This window comes from Crocodylus porosus, unplaced genomic scaffold (genome assembly GCF_001723895.1).
Source record: "Crocodylus porosus isolate Cpor-Errol unplaced genomic scaffold, CroPor_comp1, whole genome shotgun sequence".
In the NCBI taxonomy this organism is placed as follows: Eukaryota; Metazoa; Chordata; order Crocodylia; family Crocodylidae; genus Crocodylus; species Crocodylus porosus.
In genome coordinates, this window is record NW_017728913.1 from 34,261,819 (window position 1) to 34,272,337 (window position 10,519).

General features: G+C 48.5%; 1 protein-coding gene across 2 annotated transcripts; it reads left to right on the plus strand.

Annotated features, from left to right (window-relative positions):
• The first annotated feature begins 2,155 nt into the window (after positions 1–2,155).
• ING2 (inhibitor of growth family member 2) lies at positions 2,156–10,519 on the plus strand. 2 transcript variants are annotated; one of them, XM_019534662.1, is made up of 3 exons: positions 2,315–2,380; positions 4,804–4,810; positions 9,195–10,519. In XM_019534662.1, exons 1-3 carry the CDS (start codon positions 2,315–2,317, stop codon positions 9,860–9,862), a joined length of 741 nt encoding a protein of 246 aa, XP_019390207.1. In that variant the 3' UTR covers positions 9,863–10,519. The 2 variants fall into 2 exon arrangements, with proteins under 2 accessions (XP_019390206.1, XP_019390207.1); XM_019534661.1 differs by lacking the exon at positions 4,804–4,810 and having other exon boundaries at positions 2,156–2,388.

Below are 10,519 nucleotides of genomic sequence, written 5' to 3' on the forward strand. Positions count from 1 at the left end.
TGTGTCACATGGTGGTACAGAGTGAATGCTGAAAAGGAGAGAACTGGGTATTACCAGGGTTTTTGTTTTCCACTGTTCCCAACTCACTTGCAGCCTCCTGCATTTAAGGACTAGGAAGTTCTAATTCAGAGGCTGTGTCCTCAGGTGATCTCACCCATCCCTAACTGGGTGAGACAGTCCTGAAATGCAAACATCAAGTCCTGCCCCAGGCTGAATGACTTTGTTTCTGGGACAGCATTTGTCCTGGATTCTCCTTGACACAGTCAAACCTTTGGGCCAGTATCATGTGCAGGAATCCAAGTTTTCTGTTCGCTGCGGAAAAACAGATTTTCTTCTTAAACAGACAAAACAGTGGGAAACTGCTGGATTCCCCTTTCAGGCTGGCAGAGTTCCAACCTGCAAGGTGCTGCTTGGGGCTAGTGGAAGCAGGATGCAGGGCATGGGCGACTGGTGTCTCCTGAGTCAGGGGAGGCGCCAGTGAGCAACCCGGTGTGGGGGGCCCACGGCCAATCGCACCAACTGGGGTTGGGCGGGGGGGGGAAGAGGTAACTGGCATTTCCATGTTGGCGTGATCAGCTGCGGGGGAAGGTCAGCGTGATCGGCCACAGGGGGACCACAGGGATTGCTTCTCCTGGCACCCCCACTTCCCAGTGCTCTTGCGTGCACTCCTACCGGTCACCTAAGCGGGGAATGCTGGCTGTCAGGGAGTGCACCAGTGCTCTCAGGGGGTGCATGTGCACCTGTGCACCTCCTACACATCGCCACTGATGCAGGGGTGTCTCAGTACCACCAGCCAGAGTGGAGAGCAGCTCCTCCACATGCCTATAGGTAAGTCTATACTGGGAAAGGGAGCATAGGGAACCTGGGAGGAGACAGATTGATGCCCCCATGATGAGGGAGGGAGTGGGGTGGGGTTGGCAGCTAGGGTCGGGAGGTAGTGTAAAGGGCACAGGACTGAGGCAGGAATGTGATTATAAGATAATTACTGCTGAGGCAGTGTAAGGGTCTCAGGGTTGAGGCAGCTCCTGGCCAGGGACTAGGACAGAGCCATGGGCAGGTCGTCCAGGGGGCAGCAAAAAGACACGCGTCCTGCTTTTGCATTTGGAAAAGATGCGTCACCCTATTGTGTCCCTAACTCCCATGCTCAACAGCTACGGATGCCCCTTTCCTCCAAGAACCTGTCCTATCCCTTTTCGAACCTGGCTAACCCGACAGCTTTCCACAACAAATCCAGCAACTGAATGAGACATCATGGGACAAAGAGCTTCCTTGTGTTGCTTCTGAACTTCCTGCCTACAAGTTCAGTGTAGCGACCCCTAGTTCTTGTCTTGTGAGAGTCCATAATCAATCCCCATTGACTGCCTTTGCCATCTAGCTTTTTGTAATCCCCTTATCGTGCCCTCCTTCTTCCACAAGGTAAGGCTTTCTTAGGCCCCCTCTACACCTTACATGTCCTACCCAACCACCTGGTTAACTGTGCAATTCATCTGCAGCAGGTACACGGAGAAATTCACTATCCTGCCTCAAAACCAACTCTCAACTGATGGCTGGCAAATGTGCAGTAACTTTGTAGCTGGTTTCTGTCCAGGTCTCCCCTGTGCGTGTGTGGGGGGGGGGCGTAGTTTTTATGGGACCCACTGCACATGGCTGGGAGAGTCAGACAAGGCTGCAAGATGCTACCTCAGCTGTGCAGGCGTCACCCTTCCTCAGGGAAGGCAACACGACGTGCGTCAAGTTTAGAGCAACTACGTCACGGGCTGGCAGCCTACAGCGGCCCATGAAGAGATGGAAGCCCCGGGCGCCCAGGAGCTCAGAGCTGCGCGTCCCCCACCCCGCTATCAGGCTCGTGCCCTTCGCTGCACAGCCCTGGGCACCTCGTGGCATCGGCATCGGCATCAGCATGACATCACTCCACCCCTCCCTCTACGGAAAGGCAGGCCCCAGGGGGACGATCACGCTCCGGCTCCTTTAAGAGCGCTCCGCCTCTTTGCCACTTCCGGCCTCGTGCCCGGCCCGCCAGCCAATGCGAGAGGCCTGGGGGCGAAGGCGGGAGAATGCGAACCCCTCGCCGCGCCGCTTAGCCGCGCCTTATAAGGGCAGGCCCCCGCGCATGCGCAAAGCTTCACCGGCCAGGGGCGGGGGCTCGGAGGGGGTTTGCTTCGGCAGCGGCGGCGGCGGAGGCCGCGCGGGCGGGCCGGGGCCGGCCGGGGCGCGCGGCCATGATGCTGGGTGGGCCACAGCTGGCAGCGGGCCCGGCGGCGGGTGGCGGCGAGCGGAGCCGGCTGCTGGCGCTTTATGTGCAGGACTACCTGGAATGCGTGGAGTCGCTGCCGCTCGACATCCAACGCAACGTGTCTCTGCTGCGCGAGATGGACACGCAGTGCCGAGGTGAGCCTGGCGCGGCCCGGCCCGCGGGGCGCCCTTCCCCCACGCGCGACCCCGGGAGCCGGGGGGGGGGGAAAACCGAGCCAACGCGCATGCGCCACCCCTCTTTGCCACTCCCGCCCCCCTCCCGCCAGTGCCTCAGTCCCGAGGCACCTGCCTGAAGCCCCTTGCTGATGTGCTGTCCCGGCCCCCCCAGTCCTGTCTCTCCTGAAACACCTCGGGGGCGGGGCGGCTGCCCAGGGTCACCCCCGTCCCCGGCTGGGCAGGGATGCGATGGCCCCCTGAACCACCCATCCCTGTTAGGTGAGCGAGCTGGCCCCAGGTCAGGAACTTCAGATTAACCAAAGGCAGTGTTTTTCCCATAGCGGCTGGCTTGGGCATGGGCCCAGGAGCACTGGAGCTGATGTCCCACTAGGTCAGAGCAAGGCTGAGGCAAATCCTAGGAGGAAAGGGGCGCGGGTGTCTGGAGACCACAAGCGAGGGGCTCGGTCTCTGCATTGGAGCCTCCTTGCTCAACCTAGGAGGCTGCAAGTAGGAGAGGAGCAAGGGGGAAACCCCAGTCGGACCCAGCTTGCTCTCCCTTTCAGCCTCCCCTCCCTGCCACTATATGGCACGGGGCTAGACAAACTTGTGGTCTGACCCAGCCAACGGTAGCTCCTGTGCACGTACGTGCTCTAAGTTGGTAGCAGAGGGGAATGGGATCAGAGGAAAGTCAGGCTGGGAGGAACCTTGGAAGGGCTAATCCAGTCCCTTGCTCCAGGCAGGAACATCCCTGGCCCAACCATCCTAATAGCTGTGGCCCATTTCTCATCTTGCTTTTAAGTTCACTCCTAAATCTGAATGGAGGAGAAGGAAGAAAACCATTTTCAGTGGTTCTCCACTCCCTAAAGGATGTTGGTAGTGCTTTCTCCTTTTACCCCTCTTCGTCTGAGCCTCCTAGGCTGTGCTGTCTCCCCATAGCCTGGTTGATATGCCGCTAAATGGCCAGATGCATCCAGGCTGGGCTCTCCGAATGAAAAACTCACTTGAACAGTTTTCCATTAACAAAAGCTGTTTCTTTCCTTTGTATGAAGTAGGAATAATGTCAGTGTCAGCATGCCTGAAGATGCAGGTGGGATTCATCATTATAGTGACAGCTGTGATTATGCTGCACTGTATATTTGATGACGTGTTGACTTAACATAGTACTTGTTCAGATGTCCAGAATGCCCTTTGTAATCAGCTAAATAACTGCTGTTATGTTCAGGCCATTTTTTCTACAAAATATGAGCTCCCTCTAAACCAGGGGTGTCAGACTCTCACCTGGGCTGGATTTGACCCACAGGGCTCTTTGCAGGCACATGGCACGCAGTGGTGGCAACAGCTCTGGCTCCTGTCGATATACCCCATGCTGGAGCCACTGCTGTGTGCACTGTGCTGTACTGGGAGCTCTAGTTCTGGCACAAGGTATATAGGAGCAACTCCAGCATGGCATGGGGGTAGGGCAGCAGTAGTGGTGATGGGCAAAGCAGCCAGAGGGGTACCAGGGCTGTATAAACTCTTGCTCACTTGCTGTCCTGCTGCCAATTGCCCAGTGTTCGCTGTGGTCCAAGGGCCCAGATTCTCTGGCAGGCCACTACCCTGGCCACTCCCCCAACTTCCAGTGGCCTCTCAGTCCAGATGGAGCAGTTCCCCAGGCCTTCCAAGTGAAATCCCTGCTTTAACTGATTGATTTGCTGTAACGAGTTGGATTCCCTCTGTACTTAAACCAGAGAAACCATTGTTTCTGCTAAACCAGCCTGTAGTACAACACTGCACTTAAATCTTTTCACTTGTTCTGGATTGCAATTTAGACCTGGATTTAAAAAAAAAATCTTTTAAGCTATTTAGTTCTAAAGCCTATCCTTTCTAGTTAAGCCTAGAAGTGACAGCTGTTACTTCTTTCTCTCTTCCATCTTTCAGTCAATAATAGTGGTACACCGATGTATCAATCCAATATCGGATCGGTACAAATATAAAAAAAAAATTGGATATCGGCCTTAAGTGGCTGATAATTGGGCTAATAAATGCCTGTGTTGCATGCAGCCTGTATGCAGTGAAGAGACAGCCTGCAGTGTGGAGAGCTGCCTCCAGCTGATAAGTCTGGGGGGAGAGGGAGGCAGGGGCAGGGGCAAGCGCTCCCCAGTTCGGGCAGGTGGGCAGAGAATGAAGCCTCAGCTTGTCTGGGGGGCGTGGGATAGAGCAGGGCTCGTCCATGGGGTGCAGAGCAGGCGGAGGCAACTCCTGCTGCTGCATGCAGCTCATACTCTGACTCCCGCTGCTGCTGCTGCTGTCACTTGTCCAGGAGGGCACAGCGGGCAGGAGGGGGGCAGGTGTCCCCAGATCTGCATGGGGCGGAGCAGGCTGGAGCTGTTCCCAGCAAAGCCTGGGCTGGATGAGGTGCGGGGTGGGTGGCAGTGCTGCTGGGAGTGGGGGCTGTGAGGGGGCTATGGTGAATTTTGGGGTTGTTGCAGCTCCCTCTGTAGCCCCCTCCCAGTGGTGCTGCCCCACACCCCGTGTAGCCCAGGCTCTGCTGGGAACAGGCCCCAGATCTGTGCAGGGCGAACTGGGGCTGGGGCAATTCCCAGTGGAGCCTGGGCTGGGTGGGGCAGGGGGTGGTGCTCCTGGAAGGGCGCTACAGGGGGGGCTGTAGCCACCCTGACATTTGCCATAACCCCCTTATAGCCCCTTGCTCCTAGCAGCATCACTACCCACCCCGCCCAGGCCCCATGGGGAACAGCCCTGGCCCCAGCCTGCCCCTACCCAGTGCAGATCTGGGGGTACATGCTCTTCCTCTTGCACCCCCCCTGCATGCCCTCCTGGATGAGTGACAGCAGCAGTGGCAGGAACCACCTCCCCCTCCCCCTGCACCCCCTGGATGAATTCTGCTCCATCCCACACACCCCCAGATGAGCTGCGGCTTGGTCTCATTGCTTGCCTGCCCTCCCTGACTGGGCAGGGCATGTCCCTGCCTCCCTCCCTCGTGGTGGGGCCTTGATCTGACCCCCCTCCCCCTTCTCCTACCACACCAGACTTACCTGCTGCAGGTAGTGTATTGGATATCGGATCGGTATCAGCCAATATGCCTCCTTAAATACCGGCTATCGGTATCGGCTTCAAAAATCTCTATTGGTGCACCCCTAGTTGATAATATACCAGGCTATCACTAAGAGGGGAAGTATCAATCCTTATTCACAAGAAGCTACTCTACAGGATATTATATAGCTTTAGTTAACATAAGAATGGTTTAAATGGTCTTTAATTTTGGGATATTATTAAGGAATCAGACCTCAGCGGTAATGCCTTTTATTAGGCCAATTAGATATTTGCAAAAAATATATGTATTTGCAAGCTTTCAGACAAACTAACCCTTCCTCAGGCATCAGAGAATGCAAGGATTGTAAAATTTCTCCTAGGTAGAACTGAAAATTCATATTTTACAGGAGAGCTGAAGGTGTTCTAAAGTCTTGTGGTTGAAATAGTTCAGTTTGTGCAAATTAGGTTCAGATAAAAGTTAGAACAGTCTTTTTACCTCTCTGTTGTCTGATGTCAAGCAGGATGTTGAATTACATTTCCTTCTTGTTATGATGTTTCATATTTCACAGGAGGATGATGTGATGGATGCTCTCCTGGGCAGGAAATTCTCTCCTGTTGGGGCGCTTTGAGCTGTGTGAACATGCAGATTGAGCTGGAACAATAGGCAGGAGCCAGGGTGTCAGCTTTCAGGTTGTTCCAAGGTGGTGAATTTGTTTCCTTGTAAAATTATCAAGTTTTATACTATTAAGGTATTAAGCAGGCATTCCCTTGAGATGCTCATTGTTGCCATTGCAAAAGTAAGTCTGTACATTATCTTTCTAACTGATAAGGAAGAGAGCATGAGAACAGGCTTTTATGTAAACTTTTTAAAGTTCTAGCAGTTTATAAAATGCTTACCTTTTTTGAGGGTAAGCACTTAGAAGAGGCCTAACTACTTAAAAGAGGCTTACTAGGTCTTTACTGAACCTCTGTACAACTAAACAAACTAGTTCTACAAGCAACCAGGTTTTTTTGGACTCTTACCTTTTAATTTCTGATCTTGTTGCCAGGCATTAATATGCTGTTCTAGGCTGAAGGGTGGGTGGAGCATTAACTTAACTTATTTTAGTCTTAACTTATTTTAGATTACTTGTAAACAAAAGGGGTTTTTTAAAGCAATCTAACTAGATGGGGAAGCTGTTTCTTTAGGCTTTATCTGAGGTTAGTTTTCTAAACTTGGACCCCTGTTTATCCAAAGGTCTTATCTCTTCCCCACCCTTCAGGCATGTTTAGGAGGATGGGTGGAGAGGGTTACCTGTTTTGCTCATTCATGATGCGCTTGGTGGTGTGTATCTTCAGGCAAACGTGGAGCACCTTGTGTATGTACCTAGGGTACAAACCAAAATTCTGATCTTCAGTTTCCCCTTTTCATTTAGATTTTAATATTGGAGCAGGGAGTTGTTAGGCCTCTTTAGTTATACTGATACTTAGTGGAGAGACTAGAAGAAATACATTCCATCCCTTTAAATTGTAGAAATGAAGGTTTGTGTTTTCTGTAGCGTTGCACCCAGTATATTTCAAATCATAGGGCAGAAGCATCCAGACTTTTTTTTTTAAGGCCCTAGGTTTCCAGCCTTTTCAGTCCAAGGCCTGCACTATTACTTTAACCAACCCCTCCCCACTTCCCCCTCCCCCCCGCTCCCAAAGGAAAAGGAGTCGTGGGATCCCTGTCAGTACTGTTGGGGGCAATAGCTTGTTTGAATTGTGGTCTTTGTTCTTCTTGCTTCACCTGAATTAAAACAGAGGTTGCTTCTAGGTTTTGCTGTGCAGGGACTCCTGTGAAATTGAGGTAGCCAGTTGCAGGTAGTTCCTATACTTTTTAGTCCCATAAAGCAGAAAGACAAATTCTAAATCAGAGAGAGTATAGATAAAGCTCTGCTTATCAACTGTTAATATGATCCCCCTGAAATCTGCAGGCTATTTTAACCTGTGCCAGGCAAGGTGGAAAATCTAATAAGTGTATGCAACTGGTTTGTACCAGTGAGTTGATGGTTTAGCAATTGTTTTGGGATGTCAGAAATTTTGGGAGGACAATGGTGCTGCAGGTTTCTGCTTCGTATTAAGCTTGTCAATCACAGGCTAGATGCAGATCTCTTAAAATGGAAACTAGGTTGTGGCGCATAATTCTAGAGCAGATTCTATAAATGTTGAAGTAGTGCGCAATTCTGAAGCTCTGGGTTTAATTCAGTTGATTTAAACTGTTTGTATCAAGAAATCCTCTGTAGTTTGTCACTTCCCCCCTGCACTCAAACTTCAATAACGTGTGGTCTGGCAGTATAGCTATGTTGGCAGAACTCCTGGTGTGGGCTTACTTATGCTGTTGGAAATATTGTACTGGTCTAGCTTGTGATGTTTTGGGAGGTGGCAAGGCAGCAGAAAGACCCCTTCTGGCTTGCACTGCATCTCAACTAAGAGACAAGGCCAGCATGATGGGTAGCAGGGGTTCCCACTCGTGAACTGTGTCTAACAGTGCTGAGCTGTCATCAGATTCAGTAAACTCCTTGTCAGCATTTGATCCATTTAATGCTCTAGCAGGCCTTTGCCTTTTGTTTTGAGTGCAAAGGTTTTGGGCTCACCATTGGTCTGGGGAAGGACACTTGACACAGAAGAAGAGAATGGAGGCTCAGTGCAAGTTAAGCTCATATTTGAGTACAAAGTAAGAGCAGCTGGCTTCTAAACCTGGCATCCTTTCACCTTTTTACTTGAATAAAGTTGAACTTGTTTTCATAGGAAAAATCTTGCACTCAGGATTCTGTGCAGCTCATCTGAGAGAACAGGAGAGATGATAGTGCATGACTTGCAAAAAAAAAATGCAAATGCTTCTAGAAACTCAACAGTGAACTGTATTAGTGAAGTTATTTTTGTATTGTGATTAAAAGTATCCTGTGATGATACTCCAGAGACATGGCTCCTACCCTGAAAAGTTCAGTCTGTAGCCTTTTCTAAATGGGGTGGTGGTGGTAGAACTTGTGTTAAAATTTTAATGATAATTTTTAAAAAGGCCAGCTGTAAACCAGTTCAAGTGGATCCCCAGAGGTATTTATATTTATCATACCATGTAGAACTAAGCCTGATTTCTTTTTAATAAAGGAAAGAAAAAAGATTATCTTTAGTACTAAGATTTTTTATGGAACAGGGGGGTGGTTGAATATTCTTAATATGCCTGTTATTCCTAGATGTTTAAGTGGCCACTTGTGTTGTGTCAACAAAAATATATAATGCAGCCATGTCAATGGTATAGAGCAGCACAGTACATTATTACTGTTCATTGCTAGAAATGAGCCATGTGCTACTTATAACTGGCTGGACCAAAATTCCTGGCTTGTCAGTTGAATCTTGGAGACTCAGATTATTGAAGCCTTGTAAGTACCAAGATTAATTTTTGTTAGCTGTGTACAGGGTTATACAGTGTTCTGAAAAGCCTTATTTTCTTCCTTAGAACTTGGAAGAATTATTTTGCAAGAGATTGTGATATATATTGGTCACTTGAAATTGGCATTCCATTTTTGAGTAACTTGTTTATCATTAGCACTAAGAATTGGTACTCTTCCTCTGGCACGTGCTTCTAACAGAAGATATTGTATCAAGCAAACTGGATTGCTGTTCAAAACATTTTGAGAAGTTCTGGGGGTTTTTTTTTTTGTTTGTTTGGGGTTTTTTTTGATGCATAAGCCATTCCCAACTGAGAACTATTCTGTTTATTTCTTCTCTTGTAGAGGCATTAAAAGAAATAGATGATGTCTATGAGAAATACAAAGCTGAAAATGATCCTGTTCAGAAGAAACGTTTGCAACAGCATCTTCAGCGAGCGCTAATCAACAGCCAAGAGCTTGGAGATGAGAAGATTCAGATAGTTACTCAGATGCTTGAACAGGTAGAGAATAGGGCCCGGCAAATGGAGACCCATTCTCATTGTTTCCAAGATATGTCTGAAAATGAAAAACCTTTAGAAAAGGCAAAGGTGGAAACTTGCCAACCGGAGAGATCTTCACGTAGGCCTCGTCGCCAGCGAACCAGTGAAAGCCGTGACCTGTGCCATATAACAAATGGGATAGAAGACTGTGATGATCCACCTAAAGAGAAGAGATCCAAATCTTCCAAGAAGAAGAAGCGCTCCAAAGCCAAACAAGAAAGGGAAGTTTCACCTGTAGAATTTGCAATAGATCCCAATGAACCAACCTATTGCTTATGTAACCAAGTGTCTTATGGAGAAATGATAGGCTGTGACAATGAACAGTGCCCTATTGAGTGGTTTCATTTTTCATGTGTTGGACTTACCTATAAACCAAAGGGGAAATGGTATTGCCCCAAGTGCAGAGGAGATAATGAGAAAACCATGGACAAATGTACTGACAAATCAAAAAAGGATAGGAGATCGAGGTAGTGAATGCAATTCATGTTTTAAAGAGTTGCGTATTTTATATATAAAAAAAGTTTAATTTACAGAAAAATGTTTTACGAAATGCATAAGACTATGCAATAATTTTTAATCTATAGTATTAATGGGGTATTCAAGGCTGTTGTACTTTGTTCTCTAACATTCTGCACTGAATAATTGAACAGGGTGGCTTCAGAACTGCACAAAGAGAATTACCAACTTTGGTGTTCTGGTTTCAGTTTAACTCCAGTAGCATTTTTAAGTCCCGCAGCCCCACCCCAACCCACCCCTAAAACAAAACAAAAACAACCCATAAAAGCCTGAAAGAGCAATTGAGGAAAATACTGAAGAATTAGCTGTGTTTTATTGGAAGTGGCATTTGACCTTTCTTACTTTTTGTTTAACATCCTCTGTTACTAAAATCTTGTCTGTTAATCGAGTTGTTCCATCTCCCATACCTTTAAAGTTTTCAGATGCCACCAGTTGTGTGATGTTACATAAACGAGGTTTTGAGAACTTTGCTGTAATTGTAAGATAGTCTTCCAAGCCAAAAGCAGCCTGTTTCCTCAGTGGCTTTATATGACCAGTGTTTGTTTCAAGGAAGAAAATTCCACTAATTTATGCCTTTTATGTCAATATTAAACTCTTGCCTTGGTGACTTTA

What these genes read in the sequence shown, in the direction of transcription:
- ING2 (XM_019534661.1), top strand. Translation starts at nt 2,220, where the DNA reads ATGATGCTGGGTGGGCCACAGCTGGCAGCGGGCCCGGCGGCGGGTGGC. An exon ending in GATGGACACGCAGTGCCGAG is followed by an intron (nt 2,389 to 9,194) that starts GTGAGCCTGGCG and finishes CTTCTCTTGTAG; the next exon opens with AGGCATTAAAAGAAATAGAT.